We start from the raw sequence: 24965 nt of genomic DNA on the forward strand, positions 1-24965 counted from the left end.
CATCCTGTACACATAAAGTTGTCATCAGGGAGTGGTTAAATCATCTCTCTTTTCATTTCTTCATTCCTCTCCATTTTCAATCATTTTCATTTCTTTCTTCACCATCATCTCTCTCTTTTTGCCTCTTCGTACTCTTTATCCTTTTGTTCTTCTAAGTCTTTTCTGCTCTCTTAATTCTCATTTCTTCCATTTTTCCTGAACTGATAGCCTATCCTCAGGACCCTACACCTCCAAGGAGGTAAATATGGGAGAGCCTGTTACCACTTCTATTTACAATACATATCGTAAATACTGTACTGAGTCAGCCTGTGTGGTGTTCAGTGTTTGTGAATTTGTTACTTGCAGTATTGTATCAAAACATCCTGTATATATTGACTGTACATATAATCCTGTAGGGATGGAAATAACGTGTTGTTTTCTATATCCGAATCATTTTCCGCAATGAGTGTATCGCTGGCGGGTGCGTGCGAGTGTTGTGTTGTGCATGCATTACAAATTCAATCAAGGGTTCAAAATTCAGGGTAGTCCATATATTTCACACCTCTGCCTCTTTGCTAGAATATTCTTGTGTGACGTAGGGACAGCTCAGTCTGTGTCGCTAGTGGCTATAGTCAGTTTGTTCTTACCTGGAAAAACTGTCCACTCCCACAGCTTGAATATTAAGTCACAATTGCATGAAAAATGAGCCTTAAATAAGAGGCAAGAAATTCAACACTCCTTCAGTAAGAGGTAAGAATGAGTCTCCTTGGTTTTTACCCAAATCAACTCTCCAGCCTGGCTACACTTGGCCACGAAATGAGCTGTAAGGGAGGAAGGATCTCTGTCTGGTTAGAACAAATGCACTATACACTATCTTTTTCTACTTCCCATATCCCTTTTCACTTTAGAGTGTCTGCTTTTTATTTTTTTTTAACATTTATTAATTGCATGACTGATTACTAATTCCATGATGCAGCAAAAATATCTGCACTCCCCACACCAGCAGGCTGAGCCATCCCAACAACACACAAGACATCTCCATGGCTGGGGTGCATTTTATAGACCACTCAACACAGTCAGTCACAAAAGTCTGTTCACCTCTTCTGCCTTTCTCATCACTAGATTCACAGATGCATAAATGAGATACAGTAGGGAGAGAGAGGGATGTCTCTTGCAGTTGCACCAGCATGATCAATCAGATCAGTTGCCTGGTTATACAAACATCCCTCACCTCCCTTTATATCCCCCAAAAGGAGGATGGTGGACTGTAGGAGGAGGGCACGCTCCACCTGCAGTCCACTGGGTTCACATTTCAGATGAATTTGAAGCTATTACTATTATCCCTCACCAATGAATGGTAATATATGACTCAGTCCAGTACATCACATTTATGCATCTATGAATCCAGCACTGAAAGAGAGGCAGGCGAGGCAAACAGACTTTTGTAACTGACTGTACAATAGCGAAATAGAACCAAAAATAATTTTTGAGCTTTCTTCGGCCTTCTTCATAGTTTGTATCGGATAAGTGTTGAATACTGTCACAGTGGGCACAAATGTTGCATAGATATCTATGTGTATAATTTTATTAAAATATCTGTTTGAACACTTTGCACATCATTTTGCCTTCTCCCTCATGTTCTGCTTCACCACTTTTTTTCTTCTTCTTTTGGCCTCAAGTTAATCTGAACGTGAACCTGGTGAACAGCAGGCCAAAGCTGTCCTTTCCTAACAGTTCACCATCCTCTTTTTTTGGGGGGATGGGGAGGGAACTGCAGGGTATTTCTATAACTAGGTAACATAGCCTGCTGGTTATCTCAACGCCATCACATGAAGGCATCCCTTTCCAGCATCAGAACCTACCATATAACTTTCAGGCATCTCAAGGTACTCTCACAGTTCTTTTAAACTAACCTGGCCCAAATTTTCATCCTGTTGCAGCATACTTTATGTAGCAAAATAACAGTCAATCAATATTATGGCTCTACATCCTTTCCACAGAATTTCTTTATGATTTGCAGTATATTCTAAAGTTACGGTATATCTATTATTACAGCTCAACAGGTCATGATGGAGAGATGGCTATTTTAAGTAGAGAAAATGGAATATTGCGTTAAGTTCTTCTAGGAAAATACTACAGCTGTACATCCTTTCCATGGCACTTCTTCATGACTAGCATCATATTCTAGTCTTATACTGACCATTACACCTCAACATTCAAGACGCAGAGTTGGCAATATAAGGCCAAGTGAGGGTAAAGAGTACAGTGCTAAGATCTGGTGCCGAGACAATACTGCAGTTTCACATCCTTTTCATAGCACTTTTCTGTGACTAGCATCATATTCTAGTGTTATATCTACTGTTACAGATAAACATTCAAGATAAGACGACAAAAACAGGCAAAGTTAAAGTGAAGAGAGTATTACCATCAAAACAACATCAATATTTAGAGATATGCAACTATACTCTTTTCATCTTAATCTGGTCCACATTTTCATCCTTTTGCAGCTTATTTCATGACGTTTAGTGGCAGAATAAGATAATGCTATGACTCTACATCCCTTCCACAGCATTTCTTCCATATTTTAGTGTTATTTTAGTGTATTTTAGTGTTAATCTCTTGCTACAGCAAAGCATTTATGTTGAAGTGATGGCAATATTAAGCCAAGTTAAGGGGAAGAGAATATTATATGCACTCCTTTTACTCTAACCTGGTCTAGAACTGTCATCCTTTCATCTTGAATGCCAAAATGTTACAAAAGAATAATACTAGAGCATGATGCTGGTCATGAAGAAGTGCCATAGAAAAGATGCTGAACTATAATGTTGTCTTTTCCTGTCACCGAGCTATGAGATATATGCTGAAAAATGACAAAAATCTAGGCCAAGTTAAGATAAATATGGTACAGCATTAGAGAAACATTATCTTCATGTTCAGGTAAATAATTAACAGACTCCATTTGTCAAAACAGATCATTCACTTTAACTACACTCTGTTCACTTTAAGTAGGCATGAAATTGCCATATCTCCATCTTGAATGCCGAGTTGTAACAAAAGATTAAAAATGAGATATGCTGTTAGTCAGGAAGATGTGCTTTGGAAGGGATGCAGAGCTGTAGCACTAATTCTGGCGCTGAGGTACATGATATACGCAGTCGGCAGAGAGGTAGCCTGCAGTCCTACCGGACACAGGTTCAAATCCCCGCTGTGGAAGGGAACAATTTAACCCCTTACCCGCGGAGATGGCTGGACCATGCCGTGCCCTTCCCGCGGGGATAGCAGCACTCTAAATACACGATAAATTAGCTACTGCCAGGTCGATGGAAGTATCACTTATCCTTTTCCCTTTTTTATATATATTTTTTAGTATGAGAACAGGTCATAAGGGATAATTCAATGGGTAATGAACATGGAAAATTAGCGACCAAGTGCACGTGGGGTGTTGCCAGGTGATAAACTAGCTACTTCATGGCCAATGGCAGTATCAGTTAGCCTTTTCCCTTTTCTATATATATTTTTTAGTATGAGAATAGGGCATAGGGCACACTTCAATGGAAAAAGTGAATGGAAAAAAACGGCCAGGAGTTGCGCTGTGCGGCCTTGCTGTAGCTATGCAGGGAAGGGGGTAAGGGAAGGGAGGTGGGGAGGCGAGGCAAACAGAAAAATGGCTAAATTGGTAACACTGGATGTGAGTACTAGTGGTATTAGCAGCACTGCCTATAGCTGCACACTGGAAGTACTAACAGATGATACAAGACCGCACTTGAAAGCCTGGGCGATTTAAAAAATCCCTGAATCACAAAAGTGACGCCCCGCGGTATGGTACTTAAGTAACGAGCGTCATGAAAGTGATGCCCTGCGGGTTAGGGGTTAAGGATTTGAATTTCATAAAAACAGACTTTCATGATCTACCAAAAGTCCCACCAACGTGTCGTAAAAATACCCCCACTAATACCAATACACCAGTCCTGTATGAGACACCCCTAGCACGTGTTCAGTACTGATGGTGGATGTTAGTGCCAAAGTGGTGACATGCAGAGGTGTATAGTATGCAGGAGAACTACTGGGCCTTGGGAACAGGCTGTGAAGCCTATGTCCAGAGTTGGACACATTAAAAAAAAAAAAAAAAAAAAAAAAAAAAAAAAATCTGGATTAAATTAAGGTGTAAGAACTATAAGCATGAAACTGCAATCCCTCCATCTCAAATGCTGAGCTTCAATAAGAGATTAACACTAGAACACGGTACTAATGAAGAATGCCAGAAAAATGTACTAAGCAGTGATACTGTCTTATTCTGTCACTGAGCTACAGGAAATAAGCTCCTAGAGGACAAAAACTTCCTAGTTAAAATGAATGAAGTATAAGCAGAGAATTTTGTCCTTTTGCAGCCTACATGCCATAGCTCAGTAGGAGAATAAGGCAATACTGTAACCCACATCCTGGCACTTCTTCCAGACCAGCACCATATTCTGGTGTTACTCTCTTGTTACAGTTCAGCATTCAAGATGGAGGTGGCAAATTTATGCCTATACTCTTTTTACTCTAACTTGGCCTAAAACTGCCGTATCTCCATCTTGAATGCCGAGTCGTAACAACAGATTTATGATAGAAAATGGTCCTAATCAAGAAGTGTTATAGAAAGTGCAGATTCACATTACTGCCATTTTCTGCTATTAAGCCATGTGAAGTAAGCTATACAAGGATGAAAATCTAGGTTAAGGCAGGGTAAAATAAGCATAGCTAAAGTGAACAGAGTATAGATATACATAAAAATAAACACAGTGATACACTTATTTGAACATAATTTGTACTATCAATTACATATCAAATTAATGCCTAGTTAAAGTAAACTTAGTACAGATGTACACAAAATAATGATACTGTACAACAATTTGAACACAATTTGTACTCATCAATTACAGACTACGTACTGTCACATTAGTGCAGCACAGTTAATTTTGTACACCAAAGTTGGGGCCATAACAACAACACTGATCTATCTCCATTTCACCCAATCATCAGCTTCACCCTGATGATGACGACGACAGCGAGAATGATGATCACGTAGAATGAACTAAACAAAAATGACTTACTGAAGTTTTAAACCCCCACTGCGCTCATCGCCTCATCTGAGGCGATATGCAGGCCACCCCTGGCTGCACTGATCACCTCATATGAGGCGATGGGTCTCCGCACCATAATTTCAAGGGCAAAGGAGCGTCAGCAATTTCCATGGGAAGGTTACTTCTTCCTCTATGCCATCAGATGTGTTGCCAAGCCCTGCCATACCACACTTGCCAACTACCACATATTTAGTAATTCAGATATGCAGGCCACCCCTGGCTGCGATGATCACCTCATATGAGGCGATAGGTCTCAGCGGCATAATTTCAAGCACAAGGAAGTGTCAGTGGTTTCGATGGAATGCTGAGGCTCCCTCTACATCACAAGATCTGTTGCCAAGCCCTGCCAAACCACGATTGCCAAATACGGCATATTTAGTAATTTAATTCTCGACTGCAGCCCAGCAATGGCAGATTCACGCCTGGCTACCTCTCACGGTTCTGGTAACTTAATGCCACCCTGACACCCACTGAAGAGGCATTAATTACACTAGATGAGGGTGATGAAGAGTTCGAGCTCAGAAACACTCGATCTGATGACAAAAAAATCAACTTATTAAGAAAAAAGTTCTAAAACAGTGACTCAGGGAAGGTAATCAGGTTGATAAGAATTAGTGCAGGGGGGGGGGTTAAGTTGCTAATAAAAGCCTTTCTCCTGCCAGCTAACAAGAAGATAAAACAAGACCATGAACATCCAGTCGTAAAACACCATATTGCTGATCTCGCTGTCTGTATATTCACCCTGATGATGGTGATGATGATGAACAAAATAAAAATGGTTTCCTCAGGCTTAAGGTGCTAATAAAAGTGCTTCTCATGCCAGTTAACAAGGGGGTTAAAACGTGGCAGCAGACATCCTGTTATTAAATCCCATGTCGTTGATCTCACCATGTGGATGTCCACCTTGATGATGGTGATGACGATGATGATGAAGCAGCAAGTACAAAACAAAAATGACTTCCTAAGACTTCATGTGCTAATAAAAGCATCTTTTCTGCCAGCTAACAAGAGGAAAAAATGTGGCAACGAGCGTCCTGTCATTAAACACCATTCCATTGATCTCAGTGTGGGCATTTTCAGCCATGGTCCAGTTCTTGTACTTGATGTAGAATTTTCCTCCGCTTACATCCAGGTGGTGTCCATCTGTCTGTCCATACTGCCCACACAGCGCCGCCAGGCTCTCTTCTATGCCTGTGGATATTTTTACTCGTTACTTTACTTACTACACTGGGTAGTAATCATTTAACCAAATGACGCCTGGCTGTCTAGCTGGCTAAGGTGCTCCAACTGGCTGAAGCCTCGACCAGTTTCCATTTGAGGGGTGGTTGAGGTTTACTGCTCACTGAAATGCCACTCAGGAGCAAGTGAGGCTGGTCATCCTTGCTTTAAAATCTAGGACTGAGTAGCCTAGCCTGGTTCCTCTACGCTCCTGTTTCTATAGGGAGATGTGGAACTGGATGATGATGATGATGGTTACTCTAATTTGGCCTAAAACTGCCATCTCTCCATCTTGAATGCTGAGTTGTAACAAGAGATTAACACTAGAATAGGATGCTGATCACAAAAAAATGCCATAGAAAACTTGTTGAGCCATAGCACTGTACTGCCTTTTTCTACCAATGAGCAATGTGAAATAAGCTGTAAAAAGATGAACATCTGGACCAATTTTGGGTGAAATCAGTATAGTTTTCTCCTACTGTTACCAAACTACTGTATTTTACTTAATTAAAGGGAGGCTTTTCAAACTGGAGGGCTTGGATATAGCCTCTGTTAAAGCCTTTAAAATGTAAAGTATTTCCTAAGTTAAATCAAACTGTGTGGAGGTAGGAAGGTGCTGGAGAGGGGTGCTTTCATGCAGGAACACTGATATAACTGGGTAATGGAGCTCCCCAGTTATACAGATGTCCCTCAATCGCTTCCCAATCCATGAAAGGAGGATGGTGAGCTACAGTAAGGGGGCAATTTCCACCTGCAGTCCACTGGGTTCATGTTTCAGATGAACCTCGGGCTACTACTACTACCTCTACAACAAATGGAGGTAGCGAGAATTGTTACTGCTGTTGCAACCCCAGGCTCATGTGAATAAGAATGTGGCAAACTACAGACTGAAGCTGTTTCTCCAACAGTTAACCATCCTCCCTGCAGAGGGTAGGGAAGGAGCTGAAGGACACTTGTACAACAGGGCATGAGGGCAACCTGATTATATTGGTGAGACCACAGGAAGGTGTCCATCAGAAGCACCAATGGTGATAGGTGGTGGTGACCATCATACACTTGATGCAGTGCTGCTTGTGTCTTCCTTTGCTTTTATCATTCATATTCTGTGTCTCCCCTCCTCTCTTCCCATTTCTCCCATCCTTCCTGTCACTTTTTATTATTCTTTCTTCTTCAGATGACTCCACACTAAGTGACAAGCTAAATGGTTTCCTATAGCCCAGGAAATCATACTCAATGTTTATAACCATATGACAGGGTGATATGGAGCATACTATGGTGACCATTAACTCTTCCTCATGCCTCACTGTGATGATGTGCTGTCTACCAAAAGGGAACGTCGGTTCACTGCACAGGATGACCCTGCAGGGGCTGTAGCTTGCCTGTGGCTTATGAGTCCAAGCCAGACAGACTGAGGTTACTCTATAACAACAACACCCAGCACCAGGTTGAAATAATAAAGTAAACTAATACATAATTTTTTAAAGGGTTAAGTTGTGTTTACCTGGTGCAGTATTCAAGTCAGCTATTGGGTCCAGAACATGACGGTGGGTAAAAGGAAAGTCACCAAGAATGATAAGTAAATACACTAAATATATAAACCAATATATCAATTCTGTGAAAGTGTCAGGTTGTGTTTACCTGGTGCACTGTTCAAGTTAGGCACTGGATCCATGATGTTGAGAAGCCTGAGGACGGAGGTGGGTAGGAGAAGAAGGTCATGGAAGGATGGCTGACAAGCCTCCTTTAACCAAGGATCATCCAATAATGCATCAGCTGATGGCCGATCATCTGGATGCTCTTTCAGGCACCTGCAACAATCATCAGAATCCTCAACCCTGACTTCTTTTCTCATCATCATCATCACACTTATTTTCTCATAATCATCAGCATCAGCAACCTCACTCACCTGGCAATGAATGTGTATGCCTGTATAAGGAAGGGTAAGGGGTAGTGGTCAGCAGCAGAAGTGAGGATTGAACGTAGCTTACCATCAACATCACCATGGCCAGAATTATGTGGGAACACCTGATGACCCACCAGGCACTGAAACAATATGGAACTAATCATCATTGTCACTTTAGTCCATCATCTTTATCATCATTATCATCATCTTTACCAACATCATCATCATCACAGTCACTCTCATCACTGTCATCAATCATCTTTATTGTCATCATTGTCGTCATCATCGGAGCTGAGTTCAACACCATATTATCTATTCAAACAAAATGCCACAACATGCAACTATAATTATTTCCTGTCTGTTGCTGGAAACTGTTGAGAAGTATACCATTTCAGCAATTCATGGCCCTATGAAACAAGGCACCCTATTAATTCATCTCGCCTAAGCTACACCCACCATGCCATATACCAGTAGGTCACCTGACATGATGGGCTGTACTGTAGGTGGCACAAGTGACTTTTTAGTTCATTTTCCCCAAAGTTATTTTGCATATCACACCTTAATATCCTTCCATACAATATTTATCATGTGTTAATACTGTATTACCAAATCTGTACTGCAACAACATGTATGAGGATACTGGGGTGGGGGGGGCTGGATGGTCAGAAAATGGAGACTGTGAGTGCCTTCAAATACTGTATGTATGTAGTGTGATGAGTAAAAATGGAAGTTCCAAGAATGAAGTGCATGAGATATTGCCAGTTTGGTCAGGGAATTACTTATTATTAAATATATGTATATATATGCAGTGTGATGAGTAAAAATGGAAGTTCCAAGAATGAAGGACATAAAATATTGCCAGTTCAGTCAGAAAATTATTTATTATAAAAAAAAAAAAAAAAAAAATCAAGATAGTATGGTGATCCTGCTATGACACAAAGAAGTGAAGCTTAGACCTTCTTGGAGGGATACAAGCCAGTTGGTTGAGGACAGTGTAACATGAAGGCTACTTGTATGTGATGAGACTTTAAGGAATTAAGGCATCTGGCAATAAACAGAAGAATAAAAAAAGAATGTGTACAGTAATCGCTAAGGAAAGAAAAGAGGCACTAAGACACCTCCAAAGCCATCGGATGCAGTTGGCCCAAACTCACCTCTGCTACAATACATCCAACACTCCATATGTCAGCAGGTGGCCCTGGCTGTTGTGGAAGAGAGGCATCGATGGCACCAGGTCTCATCGTACCTCCAAGCCTCACATTCCATACTACACTCTCGGGTGCCTGATAGCCTGACAAAAGATGTTATGCTATTTTTACATAAAAGAAAAAACTGTGGTGAATTATACAAAATAAATCACTGAGAAAAATGGGTTACAAAATCTCAACAACAACTTACAATACAACACACAAAACCACGACATCCACAACACTCTTCTCCACATCACCCTGTTACAGTATTTAGTTATATGGATACCACTCAGCACTGTAAAATGTTTCCTGGGTTACAGGAAACATTAGGTGAGTAAACAAAACAGAATGCCCTCGTTTGGTTTCGTTTATAAAGACTCTAATATGCATGTGAGCGTTGGCCTTGGTCACGTAATGGTGGCTCTCCATGCTGCTCGATCTCTGGCAAGCTCCCTATTCAGTCCCTTATCCATGATTCTATGACCGTGTCCCAGGTCATTTTCGGTCTGCCTCTCGAAACCCTACCCCCAACATTTAATACTTCTCACTTTCTGCAACCAAATGTCATCCCCCATCTTCTCCACATGCCCAAACCATCTCAATCTACCTTTCCTGATCACACCACCAATACACTCCAATTCCATCCTTCCTCTTAACTCTTCCGTTATAACCAGGCCTCACAATCAAGGACGCACTGCACATCCACCTAGTCACTGCCATTTCTGTATGTTTGGGTCTGCAAATATCCTCTTCCTTTACAATCCACATCTCACTACCATACAGCATTACACTCTTAACGCATTGGATGTGTTTTGAAAAGTGATAGTACGATGAATTTAGCATTGCCGAGATCATATAAGTGGGGAAAAAAAATTGTACAATGCAAAATAAAACATCACAGACATTGTATAAAAAAAAAAAAAAAAAAAAAAAAAAAAAAAAAAAAAAAATTAAATTCTTAATTACCATATAAGCAAATAATCATATACCAAGACACTGCATAACAAGGGAGTACTATGCAAACCTTTACTCTGGACAGCATGCTTGAGGCACTCAGCAGTGGAGTAGGTAAGGCCCAGATCCACCAACTTGAACACCGCAGTGCCAGGGTCCCACAGGAGATTGGGTGGCTTGATGTCAGCATGTACACAACCAGAACTGTGCAGGTGATGTAGACCCCTGTACCAAAACACATGTATAATATCATAATTATCTTCATCAGTGGCTGGATGATAAGAGGCACTAAACATTGTATGGTTAATGGAGATGATAATGAAAAATATTCATTCATTTTTTCATTCACTGCCAGACGCCATGTATCCCAAATGGGGTGGCCAAGGGCTTAGAGTTAATTGTTTTACAGGAAGGGGCACTAATCCTCCACCAACCCCACTTGACACGAAGGGAGAACGTTATGCCAACAGCATCTGGTGTTCCCAGGCTGTCACCCATCCAAGTACTAACCAGACCCAACGTTGCTTAACTTCGCTGATCGGACGGGAAGCGGTGTACTCAACGTGGTATGGCCGTTGATGATGATAATTTACCTGAGGATGTGGGTAGCCAATATGGTGGTGAGAGAGTAGCATTTGTTGTACAGTAGTGTGGGAATGTTAAGATGCTGATGGTATACCTGAGGATGTGGGTGGCCAGTGTGGTGGTGAGCCAGGGTGATGCAGTGGAGTGGTGGTGTGCTAGCAACACCTGCCGAAGCGTAGGACCCAGCAGCTCTTGTACCAGGATGTCTCGACCCTCCCACACTGTCTGCCCAAAATGCCACACTGAGGGAAAATATATTGTCTGTTTATTTTTGCCTGAATTTGTAAATGCGCAAACTGGCGCACTGAGGAACAAAATTCACTTCGTTTCATTTAATGAGGCTCCAACACACTTGCATGTATCAGACTTAGTCATTAAATGATACCTTTCCATGCTGCTCAATCTCTAGCAGCCTCTCTTTTCAGTCTCTTATCCCTGAAATCACACTGTATAACATCCCAAGACTTTTTCAGTGTGCCTCTCACAACTCTACCCTCAGTATTCATGCCTCTCACCCTCTACACTCAGTTATCATCCTCCATCTTCACATGCCCAAACCATCTCACTCTACCTCTTTTCACCACATCACTGATAATCCAGTCTCATCCCTCTTCTCAACACTTCACAGACCTATTATTATTACCAGACTTGTCCTGCTTGCCCAACTGCGGAAGAAAACATAAGCATTACATTTTCACCTGACTTAGTACTGCTCATTAAAAATGCTGCATTGGGGAAGAAAATATACGGCAGCAATATCCAAACAGGAAGCTTGGACCAGGACCATGTTTGCAACATGGAATGTAAGGTGGGCGAATAAACTTGAGGTAGAGAGGTGGCCTCCAGACCTACCAGACCCAGGTTCAAATCCTGACTGGGGCAGGGAACAGTTTGAGGATTGAAATTAATAAAAATCAGACTTATACTGATCTACCAGAAGACCCACCGACATGTCGTAAAAATACCCCCGCTAATACCAATACACCAGTCCTGTATGAGACAGCGCTAGCATGTATTCAATATGGACGGTGGGTGTTAGCACCGAAGTGGTGACATGTAGAGGTGTACGTATGTAGGAGGACTATTGGGCCTTGACTGCAGGCTGTTAAGCCTATGCCCAGAGTTGGACACACACACACATACACACACACACACACACACAAAACAGACTAAATGGCAAGGTGAGAATGCAAGAGAGTGGGAGGATGGATGGGGAATATGTGCAGGAGTAGGTGAGAATGAGAAGGCAAAAGAAGGAGTATGTATTGTCGTGTGCATGAGCCAGATGGGGAATATATGAAAGCATGGATCAGTTAGCTCAAGGACTGTGTAAGATTGAAAGTAGGACTACAAATGTGGGCGACTGAGTGTGTGTATACCTCAATGCAAGATCATGCAAGAGAAGTGAAAAGAGTTCTGGGCAAATGTGGAAGTATGTGTGGAAAAGTTTGAATGGAATGAAAGAGTGTTTTTCGTTGGAGATATGAATAGAAAAGTAGGGAATGTGAAGGTGGACAGAGTAGTTGGTGAGTGGGGTGTGCCTGCAAACGTGGATGAGAAGGGCAGTGTTCTAGTGGAATTCTTGCAGGGAGGGGGTTAGTGACAGCCAATACCCTCTTTAGGCACAAAATGATACAAAGGTACACGTAGCGAATGATGAGAAGGGTGGGTGATGAACTGAGTGAATGAAAGGCAATGACTGATTATGTGTGTGTGGGTGACAGAATGAGAAGGTGTGTAATGGATGCAAGAGCATAGAGGTTGGGGGAGTGGACTTTCTGATCATGACACAGTGGTGGTGAAAGTCAAGGTTCACATGCAATTGAGGAATAGAAGGAGGGACGGGTAGGAAAAAGTGGGTCACGCAAGGAAGGTTGAAAGGCTGCAAGAGGATGAAAAAAAGGTAGGATATAAGAGAGAAGTGGAGGAGCAATTGGGTAAATATGATCAGGAGCAGATGAAGGAGGTGCTAGGTGTGTGCAAGATATTCACAGAAAAAATTTGTGCGGCACATGAGGTGGTGTGTGGGGTGAAGCGAAGATGAAAGGGGATACAAGGAACAACATGGTGGAATGAAGAGGTGAGAGAGGCTGTGGCACAAAAGAAGAAAGCATATACTGTAGAGAGTGGATGGGAAGCTCGGGTGTGGAGGAAGTTGAGAGACGGAAGAGAGAGTTATATGTAGAGAGGAAGAGAGGTGAAGAGATTAGTAAGAGCGAGTAAGAAGAGAATGGATGAAGAATTTGGAAGGAATCTGAATGTTAAGTGGAGGGAATGAAAGAAAATGTTCTGGAAAAAGGTAAAGAGAGTTAGACAGGGTGATAAAGATGTTAGTCGGGGAGTGGAAGATGAAATGGTAGTTTGTCGATGGAGAAGGGAGAAAAAGTGTGCAAATGGAGAGAACACTTTCAGGAACTGTTATACAAAAAGAACGAAAGGAATGCAAGTATACCGTACGTGGCGGGAGAAGGGATGGGAGAAGGAGGGCTGGGGAATGGATGGGAGAAGGAGGGAGGTGAGAAGAGGAAAAAATCAGTAGGACGGAAGTTGTGGAAGGAATGAAGAAAGTCAACATGGGGAAAGACCCAGGAATTCATGGAGTGGTGGTAAAATGCTGAAGCATGTTGGAACGATAGTAGTAGAATGGATATGGAAGATGTGCAGATTGACCTGCGAGGAAGGTGAAGTCCCAGAGGATTGGAAGTCAGGCATAATTATTCCCTTGTACAAAGAAAAATGGGAAAAAGAAGTGTGTGTTAATCACAGGGGCAGTTGTCTTCTTAGTGTAATAAGAAGAATGTATGGTAGGATACTTACTGACAGAGTCAGGGAAATAACTGAGGAATTAGCAGGTGAAGAACAAGGAGATTTTAGGAAGGGAAGAAGTTGAGTAGATCAGATTTTCATTCTTAGATCTTTAGTGGAAAAGTTTCTAGGGAGGGAAAAGAAGTTGTATGCAGGCTTCATGGATTTGGAGAAAGCATATGACAGAGTGGATAGACAAGGGATGTGGAAAATATTAAGAATACATGGAGTAAATGGGAAGTTGTTGAATGCCGTGAAGAGTATGCAAAAGAGGGCTAAGGCTGCAGTGTGTGTGGAGTGTGAACTGAGTGAATTTTTCTACCTGAATACTTGATTGAAACAGGGATGTCATGTCTCCATGGCTGTTCAATCTGTATATGGATGGGGTTATAAAAGAGATACAAGGTGGGACGGTGGATGTTGGAGCAGCCCTAATGAGTGAGGGCAGCATTTGAAAATTCCCTGTACTGTTGTTTGCAGATGATTCCGCATTGTTAAGTGAAGACGAGGGGGAGCTAGAAGGCTTAGTGAATGAGTCGGGAAGTGTAGGAAACGGAATTTAAAGGTGAATGTGAGGAAAAGTAAAGTTATGGTCTTCGAAAGAAATGAGGTCACTGGATATACAGTGATGCTGGATGACGAGGAAATGGAAAATGTGAATGCATTTAAGTACCTGGGTAGTGCAATGAGTATGAATGGAAATTTGGAGGGTGAAATGGTTGAAAGGGTACAACGAGGATGAAAGGTTGCTAGTTCTTTGAAAGCAGTGATAAGAACCAAGGAAGTGAGCATGGTTGCAAAAAAGTTGTTGGCTGAGAGTATTGTGATACCAACACTAATATATGGAAGTGAAGCTTGGACCTTGTTGTAAGGACACAAGTCAAGAGAAAGAGCAGTAGAAATGAGTTATTTGAGAGGAGCATGTGGAGTTATGTGGAGAGAGAGACTGACTGATGAGGAAGTGAAGAAGCACTGTGGTGTGGATGTGGTAGACAGCGTTAGGAGAAATACACTGAGGTGGTATGGACATGAGGAGAGGATGGAGAGCGAGAGACTAACGACGAATGTGTATGTGAGTGAGGTGGAAGGGGGAAGAGGGAGGGGGAGGCCAAGGATGAGATGGAGGGATGAAGTGGAAAGGTATATGAAAGAGGGAAGACTGGGTCTCCTAGGCTATCATTCAAATCCATCCTCCAATCTGACTGCATTCAGCCATTAATTGAGCTGAGAGGGGTCAGGGGTCTCTGTTGTGTTAGTGTGAATGCACTATACGATACTAAAATTGTCATCATCTTGAATCCTGTGTTATAACTTTCAATTAATGCTGGACTATCTTAATCTGTCACTGATTCATGTGACGTAAGCTGCTACAGGATGGAAATCTGGGCCAAGTTACAGTGAAAGAACAATACTGATTGCAGCGAGCTGTTAACAAGTCCCCCAGTCCTTACCTAGGTACACTTTTGGTTTGGTGAAAGGGGTGAAGAAGTCAGTCTCTCTCTCTCTCTCCATGGGTGGTGAGAAGGTGTACCTCTCTCTCTTTCTCTCTCTCTCTCATCAAAGGTGGCAAGGAAGTGTATCTCTGTCTCTTTCTCAGTCCTTACCCAAGTGTGCTCCTGGTTCAGCGAGGGTGGTGAGGAAGTGAATCTCTCTCTGTAGTGCACCGCGGTACTCCTGATGGCGCCGGAACACCTTCACAGCCACACTGTCACCCGTAGCATCCTCACCCTCATACACCTCACAACACCTGAAGGCAACAGACACACTGAGTCAATACTGCATTCTCTTCACCATAACTGGCCTTGAACTGCCATCTATACTCTCTTTGCTTCACCTGGTCTAAAATTGTCACTTATACTCATTTCACTTCAACCTGGCCTAAACTTGTCACCTATACTCATTTTGCCTCACCTGGCCTAAAATTGTCACCTATACACTCTCTCTGCTTTAACCTAGCCTAAAATTGCCGCCTATATGTTGTCTTTGCTTTAACCTAGCCTAAAATTGTCAGCTATACTCTCACTGCTTCAGTGTTACAGCGATACAGTGACTTAATCTATGTTAAATATCGGGGCGAGTGAAATCACGGGTGGATGAGTAAGGACGGGCACGGAAATTAAGTTCTGGTGAATCGGACTCACAAGTGACGCCCTTGTAGAAAACCAGTAAGACTATTTCCCCAAGTGATCCTCTGTAGTAAAAATACACCCATGTCCTTTGTTATAAGAAAACAGTAGAGAAAGTGTTAATAATATTCTCCCGTTTGTATTACCGTAAACACAGTGAAATCCCAGTGCCCTCCACTCCCTCGCCTTCTAAAGAATCCCCTCCCAGCAACTAGTGTGAACGTAAACGAGGTATAGAATCAAATGTCAAAACCCCTTTGCTATCAGATGATACCAAGTTTGAATCAATAATACTTACCCTCTCCCAATATTACTATAACTCTGTTCTGACCCGTTGCGAGTCCTTTCCCTCTCCCCCTCCGTGTGAGCCTCTCTCCCCGCGCTCCCACGTGCGCCTGTGTTCCCTGTACACCTGTGCATTAAAATTACTGTACTGGCATCAGTATTAGTTAAGCCAGAATCCTGCGAGATACTAATATCCTAGTTAAGGTTTTATTTCTTTGTCATATATTGTAATACCTGCTGTTTTTGTCCTGTGTCTGACTGTGGTAATATATGTGTAAAGGTTATTGCCTGAAGTTTTTGTGTCCTGCCTCTCTTCATTGCACTAAGCCCCAGTCTCGAAAGAGGACCCCACTACACATTAGGTGCTTTAGGACCGAGGAGTGTCATCTGTTATTCCATCCAGCCCAAATCTAAGCTGGTAACTAAGGCTGGCTGGGTGATGTCCTGATTCAACCTTAGCTAGGTAAATTCAGTTGGGACACCTCCAGTCAGTGGCTGTTGAGAGAGAGGTTTGTCAGACATTTGTATAACTGGAAACTCTATAAGTGACAGCATATGAAGGTGTCTTCTCCCGCACATTAAAAGGGTAAATCTGGACACTCACCTGCCAACAGCCAGGCCACCTTGCACAGTGAAGATCCCAAAGTCCGTCACCAGTTTTAACCCCTGGGGAAGCTCCTTACACTGTGTGTCTAGTTCTTCATTCATCATGACATGACACACCTGCAGTAATACATCAATATCTCACTAACCTCTCATCAATTTGAATGCCAAGTTGTAGCAACAGACTAACACTTAACAATGGAGCTAGTCACAAAGTGTTGTGAATAAGATGTAGAACTGTAGTACAGTACTGCACTTTTCTTCAACTGAGCTATGTGAAAGCTGCAAAAAGACAAAAATGTGAGACAGGGGAAGATGAAATACCGGTATCTATAGATACATAAATACTTGGAACAACACTGCGCTTACAGGTTGGGTTTGGGTAAATTTAGTTAAGTATCACCTATTCCGTCAAAATATGAAGTACAGAAACTAAACCAGTAGGCTATATAGCTATTATGGTAAGTGGATTTTTTTTTTCCTTACTTACACTGAACCCTTCATTTGTCTTTTGATTTCTGCTTTTTCTGATGGATTCTTATGTGTTGCAAATGTTTTTGATGATCACATACATTTTAAAATGTGTTTTTTGATATTTTCAGATTGAATTGGAGAGGCTATTCCCTATGAATTTTCCATCACAGTGATTTGCCTGGTACTTAGTAAATAAGATAGGAGGGGAGGAATTCTACAGCTCATAGTGCTGTCCAATGTCCCATACACATTAAAATTAGATAAGGTCTTGTGAAGCAGGGCTACATAAGATTACACTGGGTCAGGTTATGTTGGGTTAGATTAGGCTGGGTTGTATTACCAGTACCGTATATTAGATTAGGTTGGATTAAACTGGGTTGGTTGGGGTTAGGTCAGATTACTTACACGCAGATGCGATAATGGACATGGCTAAGAGGTGAGTCATCTCCCTCACTTCCTTATATACTCAGTTCTTAGTGAAGCATTTGTAATGAAAAAGTCATTGAGAAGATCCTTACATAACTGGTCTAAAAATGTGAAATAAATAATAATACAGTAATATGGTAATGAGTAATAATAATAACTAAGAAGATCCCCCACTGATTTGGTCTAAAAAAAAAATAATAATAATAAAAAATAATAATAGGGTAACAATAACAGTAATACCATAACTGACTTTTTCATCCCTAGCCCAGCCCAAATACAGTACATTCTAGCAAACCTATCCTATCCTAATGTATATTTGTTAAAAAAAATAAAAATTTAAAATACTACTACTACTACTACTACTAATAATAATCTTTTCACCTGACAAAGATATTCATTCATTCATTCATTGCCAGACGCCATGTATCCCAGACGGGGTGGCCAAGGGCTTAGAGTTAATTGTTTTACAGGGAGGGGCACTAATCCTCCACCAACCCCACTTGACATGTAGGGATGCCAACAGCATCTGGTGTTCCCAGGTGGTCACCCATCCAAGTACTAACCATATATAACCCCTATTTGGCTAAGTTGATGACTAGGTGTAGTCAAATTGGAGAGCCAGTTTAACTCTGGTTTAACCAGCACGGTAACTAAGGAGACTTATTCTCATATCATAAATGGTGGCTGGCCTAAATGTGATTATATTGCAGGGCTGGTTTAACTAGTAACTAAGGAGACTCATTCCCATGCCATGGTTGATGGCTAGTTGTAATCAGGGGCTGATTTGACAGTAGACTCATTCCCATACAGATGCTAAGTGATCAGATTAGTGAATTGATCCAACAAGTACCTAAGGAGACTCACTGCCTTATCAATATTGCTGTTTAAATGTGATTGTATTGCAGGGCTAGTTTGACTAGTAATGGAGACTCATTCCCATATCATAACTGATGGCTAGCCTGAGTGTTATCTGACTGGAGGAGTATCAATTTCATAGTTGATGACTAAATGTAGTCAGATTGGAAGTCAGAATTCCTGGAAGTCTGGTCTGACTAGTAACAAAAAAGACTCATTGTCTTATCATACGGTAGGGTCTTCGAACTTTTTGCTATCATGACAATATATAAGGTGAGCGAATGCTCCAGTTCCCTCATGAAATACCATACTCAGCCAATTTCATAAGGCAGTGTTGTTCGGGATAATTACCTCAGTGGATGCTTAATTGGTCATGAGTGTTGATATCGGTGTTATTTTCTCTTTTTTGTCAAGGAATACTATGAAACTCTTCGTTGTTTTGATTTTCAGGTGCCCATCACCTCATGGTAGTTTCGGATAAGCCTTCGTTTCGGCTTATTCTCTTTCGGTTACGTGCGTCATGATGCCTTTATTCCTTTACTTTTTTTTTTTTTTTTTCCTAGATCAAGTTACGGTTTAATTTAAGCTCGGAACATGATGCTCGTCCTGAAGAGGTGCTATGAAAAAGATATGAGCATTGTATTTTGTTATGCTACGTGTTCTCAGGTCAACTTCTTGTCCTCTAGAGCATGGAACTCGAGGAACAGGGCATAAAAACTCGGGTCAACCAACCTTACACGTATATTGCCTTAAAGTCGACACAGTACTTAATACAATATCAATACAACACACTGTACAGATTAAACACACAAAAGACAGGAGGACTCCGGTTGGGCTGCTGGGGGACTTCGGCTTGTCTCAGGTGTCATCCAGGTGTGGGAGGGGTCATGTCAGGTGTGCCTTCCCGCAGGAGGCACGGGACTACTGCCCGGGGCCGGGTCGTCCGGAGTGGACTGCTGGGCGGTGTGGAGGGAGGCCTTTTCCTGGTGGGACCTCGGAGTGAAGGTCGGCCCCTCGGGACTGGGGCCGAACAGGGCGAGCATGCACGCTTGTTTGCGCCCGCTCCTGGAGGAGGACTGTTTGCTGATGGGGCTGGGGAGGTCATGCCCCTGAGTCCTGGGAGCGCCCCTGGGTGACAGGGCTGCGGTCTAGCTCGGGCTGAGCCGCCGTCAGGGGCTGCCTGCGGCGTCCCTTCCTTAGGGAGTCCGACAGCAAGGGGCGTCGTCGGAGAGCTGGCTGCAGGGCACGGATCCCCAGACTCACCACTGGGCCTCAACGACGAAATGTGAACATTCCACGTCAACTAAGTCAAAAACAGTCCCTAATAATGTAAATGAAGGCCTATCTATATATGGGAAGGGCATACCATATAGGAAGAGAGGTGGCTGAGGGGTAGTGTGACAACGAGTAAAGGAAACAGCACAAGTCTTGGAAGGAGAGAATTTAAAGCTATGAGCAGTTGCCCAACCTGCAACCGCTTAAGGACAACCAGATCAGAACCAGCAGCATAGATCTCAAAATCATCAACATATGAGGAGGGACACCTTCAAACTGCCGAAATGAAACAGATAAGGTTTTACCAATACAGACATGAAACGTACGACTGGCTAAAAGCTTTTGAACAAAAACCCCTTAATTACCAACGATACCGAAAGAACGAAAGGTACGGAGTATATGATACTTCCACGTAGTGTCATTGGTTTTTCCAAGATCAAGAAGACTGCACAAACGGTTTCACGACGTAAAAATGCAGACCGATTAAACGTTTCTAACCAGACCAGAGGGTCCAGAGTGCTATGAGATTTACGGAAACCAAACTGAACAGGGGATGGAAGTTGCCGGGATTTTAAGCTCCACATCAGCCGAACATTGACCATGCGTTCTAGCACTAATTTGTAAAGACAACTCGTCAAAGCAATCGGATGATAATCCTGCAGGTGACCAACTTTGAAGGGTTTAAGGAAATGAACAATCAGGACAACGCTCCAAGCTTATGGGAACGTTCCCTCATTCCAGATCTTCATTATTACAGTGACATGAGGAAACGTAAAGCGGTCAAAGAAAGAAGTTTGAGCATCTTGTAATGGATCCCGTCAAGGCCTGCACACGTATCCCCACAAGAGCGGACAACGTTACACAACTCTGAAAGGCGCATTATAGGATTCTGCAGGGGACAAACGTAGACTGAGCAAGACTTGTTCAGTAACTGAGCGAAGAGTACGGAAATCTGGAAGTTAAGTGGGAGCCACGACTAACGATACTAAAATGAGCACCCCACGCATCAGCGACCATTGCAGAATCAGCAGCAGAGTGGAGAACAGGAGCAGGGGCCCCCTTTCTCATACACCTCTCCACTCCATCCCGCCATCTCATCCTCGCCTTCCCCCTCCCTCTCCCCCTCCTCCACTTCTTTCACATACACTCTCCTCGCTTGTCTCGCTCTTCATCGTCTCCACATGGCCAAACGGCCCAAACCACCTAAATGTTATTCCTCCTAACGCTTTCTGTCACATCCACACCACAACGTTCCTTCACCTCCTTCAGTCTGTCTCTCCATGCAACTCCACATGGCAGGAACTTGTGTAATATCTTCATCCAAGGGTAGTTACTGTTTTGACCTTTGTGCTTTGGCAGGTAGAGTACATTGGATAACACGTAGAATAGGTAACTCAGTATCCCACGGTGACTTTTTCGAACTAGGACCAATGGACCATATAGCTCTGCAAGGAGAGATCCTTGGAGAGACTGCTACATTTCTCACCAGAATAGCGCAACATTGGTGTGGACTCAAACTGCCAACCCTACGGTCATGAAGCGCGGGCGCTACCACTGAGCTACTGTGGCCTCAACTTGTATCCCAGAATACTGGGTGGAAAAACTGCCACAGGCTCAAAGGCGTGTTACGGAGACAAGCACTGCGTCTAAGCGCCTCATGGCGTTTGCCTCGATCCACCTACACCTTTTAACTTTATTTTCTTGTAGACAGGAAGCTCTATATGAATTACTGTATAACACTCCTACAGACTGTGATGTACTCAACAGATATTCCTTCCCTTGGTGGAATACCTTACAATGAAAAGGCTGATTCAGCTCATAAAGGTCTGCTTCCGGCTCCTCCTGATATTAATGACGAATACTGTAGGCTATAAAGGCTACGAGCACGATCAACTTTGGTTGGTCATAATAGACAGCTTCATTCTAGCACAGCAAACGGTAGTACTAGCTTTCTTAACTATGAAACGTGTTTGAGAATACTCAGGTAACATATGACCACAGAGGGTTTGGAGGCGGGGAAAGCCTTCTTGCTTTATTATCCTTATCCTTCAGCATGTAGAGTTAGATCTCGTAATCATAGTCTACTCTGTAACAAACAGCCTCGAAAGGACCATAAGGTCTGTCGCTGTTTGGTTTCCTTTGTACTTTGTAGAGGTGCACTTATGATTATTGGAAATTCTCTCGAGATGGCCTCGTTTCTTTTGCAATTTGTGGCGCGCCTGCATCACAAGCACTGCATCATCATATTGTGGATTTTACTGATAAATACAGGAACCCACAACAGTACGCTGACTGAGCATATTTCGTGGTATTCCAATGAGAAAATGTTAACTTACATTATCCATGAAATATCCTGAATCTGAACCAATATTCTTACTATAAGCATTATCTTCATTACCTATAAGATTACACACACACACACACACACACACACACACACACACACACACACACACACACACACACACAAAATGTAGTATTTTCTCTAAATACTTTATTAATCACGTCTCAGTACATCTCAGTGGTATTTAATGAGGGGTGTGGCATGATTCATCATATATTTTGTACGCTATAGCCTATGCACTTTGTAACCAGACTATATAACACTGCATGCTAAAGGTTGTGGCAAGACCCACCATCACATTTAGATGAACATGGATATATTTTTCCAACAACAAACATTTCAATTAAAAACTTATTCTACAGGATACGAAGAAAAGTTTGAATTACGACATGCATGAAACAAGTCCAAGTTAATCGTAGAGATAATAAATGCTAATTTAACATATCACTTAATGTAAGATAATAATTTACAATGAAACATGCATACATCAATACAAGACAATGAAAATAATTTATGAGATACACACCTTTCTCGCCGAGATGATTCTTGCTGACTGCCTGCCAAATTAATGTTCTCAGCCTATTTATAACCTCGGTTTGACCCCTCGCCAGCGCAACCAGCTTAGCGCGTCTTGCTACATTTAGCAGTATTTATTTTGCGCCACCTGACACTTAAATGAATTGCAATATTGTAAAAGGTACAGAGTGCTAATTTTTTTTTCTTATTCCAACGCTTTCTCGCAATGTTTTGGAGTATGTCGTGTTTAGCAACGTCTTAGCTGTTTTGATGCAAGTTTAACACTAATTCTGAATTTTGACTGCCTCTCGCCAAAAGAACCAATCAAGACAATTTTACAATTGATCCTTCATCGAAAATTCGTTTGTTTTACACGAAGGAAGTGTAATCTGGCCATATCTCGATCTTTCGACCAAACAAGGAGGGAAAAGGTCAGCCTGTGTCCCTGTCCACCAACACCCACCGCGGCCCATGCTTTCGGTCAAAGAGTATCCTCATATGATGCTCAGATGGTTGACTTGAAAATCTTGACTTTGCAGAAAGGAGACATAGAAACATCCAGTCAATAAATATGTTAACGGGATAGCATGCCATTCATACCCAAGCCTTCGTCAGGTTCCTCTCCGTATTTAATGAGTCGTTTTCAGGGTCGTGACCTTGAAGAGATTAACATGGAGGCAAAAATACAGATACACAGGCAATATACCGAAACAGTTACACACAAACACAGATTATGGTTGTTTCCAAGTACGGTAGGCCCTATGCTGAATACATGGTTAATTTTCCTCACAAATCTTGCTTTAATCATCATGCCCATTCAAGTACTATCTACTTGCAAGTAATAGTTTCGTAACTTTTATTTCATATTTTAATCGTCTTCCAGACTTTTTTCCCATCCAAGGACTGGGTTAAGTTGGGTGATAGGGGGGAGGGGGTTAAAAAATTAGAAACTAACCAAAAAACTACCTGCTTGAATGGCTCGCATTCTATCACACATTCAAGCTCCCACAATCTTCATTCCTTCGCAGGCTCGCACAAACACACTAAGGCACTTCTTATCATCTATCACTTCCATCATCCAGTCCTCCTTTCCCTCATCAAGAGTGCAGCTAGAAGAATGTAGGGGGCCGGGGCTAGACTACTCAGTCCCGACACTTGGCTGCAATCAGACCAAGAAAGATGTCCCTCAGAAACTGATGCTCAGTCAAGCTTGGTATCTCTTCATATAATTACCTCACTGGTCTTTCAGCCTTACTACTTGTGTGGTTTGATCACGGCGGTGCTGTTCTTGGACAACTCACAAACTGATCTGTAACATTTGGCAAGGCCCTTGACCTGTTCCACATTCCCACTACCAAACCGACAGCCAATGACTTCTTTCACTCTAAGCCAGTCCATGGCAAGCCTTCCAAAACATAAATGTAAGCAGGGACAAGTTGATTATCATCTTTTATTCAATAAAATGCACAATTTCAATAGCTGTAAAGCCACTTATACATTTTTATAAGAATCTACCAACATAAGCAAATGAACACTTGTCTTCATGAAGTTGAACATCAGTAATTACTAGATGAATTCAAAAGGTTGGTTGCAGAAGTATTGTCACTATGTGTATTCATGAAGACTTCTTGGTCCACATCACATTTAAAATGGAAGTGTCCAAGTGGGGAGGAACTTGTGTGAAATGTGAAGTCATGTCTGTATATTACACAACAGCATTCTTATCTATAATTTACATAAACAGCTTCATAAAATTATGGTGCAAGAGAATTCGTTTTCTTTCAACGTAAAACTATTTCACACAAGCCATAAGTTGTTCCCAAGATCATGGTCCAAGTGTGTTGGTCCTCTATCAGGTGAGAGGAGTGCAGGTCAGTGGGATAAATGATGTGACATAACCTACCCACACTGAGAAACACTATAGTCAGTTTGATCCTACCTGACAGATTTGCAATCTCTTTTAGCCAATTATTTGTTATTTTATGACAGAATAATATGATACTACATGCATACATCACTTCCCTAACACATGTCATAGCAAGTAGGTTATTTTACTTCCCATTTCCTATAACAGGTCAAAATTGGATATGGAGAGGCAGCAGTTTTCTGTCAGGTGAATGTAAACCAGCTATACCAAGCAGACATTCCTACAGTACACATTATGCCTCAGAGAAGACAACTTGTCAAAGCAGTAAGTAATTGCACAGTGTTGTACAAAACATGGATGGCAAAAGCCACAGACCATACACAGCTATACAAAAGTATATGAAAATACACTACTGTACTGTCAAAATATGTTGAATA

General features: G+C 42.1%; 1 protein-coding gene and 1 non-coding gene across 2 annotated transcripts; both read right to left on the minus strand.

Moving 5' to 3' along the window:
- Positions 1 to 6078: 6078 nt before the first annotated feature.
- On the minus strand, positions 6079 to 19569 carry LOC145397654 (serine/threonine-protein kinase Kist-like). The gene is made up of 9 exons (XM_080270693.1): positions 19444 to 19569; positions 16773 to 16891; positions 15362 to 15504; positions 11047 to 11194; positions 10438 to 10592; positions 9378 to 9514; positions 8227 to 8363; positions 7959 to 8128; positions 6079 to 6308 (listed from the first exon to the last, which is right to left on the minus strand). The coding sequence occupies exons 1-9, from the start codon at positions 19567 to 19569 to the stop codon at positions 6079 to 6081; spliced, it is 1365 nt and encodes a 454-aa protein (XP_080126819.1).
- Positions 10829 to 10947, minus strand: LOC145397704 (5S ribosomal RNA). Its single transcript, XR_013897019.1, has one exon. It is a non-coding gene; the product is annotated as a 5S ribosomal RNA (ribosomal RNA).
- Positions 19570 to 24965: the final 5396 nt, after the last annotated feature.

The sequence above is a fragment of the Coenobita brevimanus genome, chromosome 42, assembly GCF_032717465.1.
Source record: "Coenobita brevimanus isolate Jiangsu-jjx chromosome 42, ASM3271746v2, whole genome shotgun sequence".
Classification (NCBI taxonomy): Eukaryota; Metazoa; Arthropoda; class Malacostraca; order Decapoda; family Coenobitidae; genus Coenobita; species Coenobita brevimanus.

Coding starts and splice junctions, on each gene's coding strand:
- LOC145397654 (XM_080270693.1), bottom strand. CDS start 19,569: ATGCTCGCCCTGTTCGGCCCCAGTCCCGAGGGGCCGACCTTCACTCCG. Junction 11,195..15,361: donor TGAACCAGGAGCACACTTGG/GTAAGGACTGAG, acceptor ATTTTCCCTCAG/TGTGGCATTTTGGGCAGACA. Junction 8,129..8,226: donor GCATACACATTCATTGCCAG/GTGAGTGAGGTT, acceptor TGATTGTTGCAG/GTGCCTGAAAGAGCATCCAG.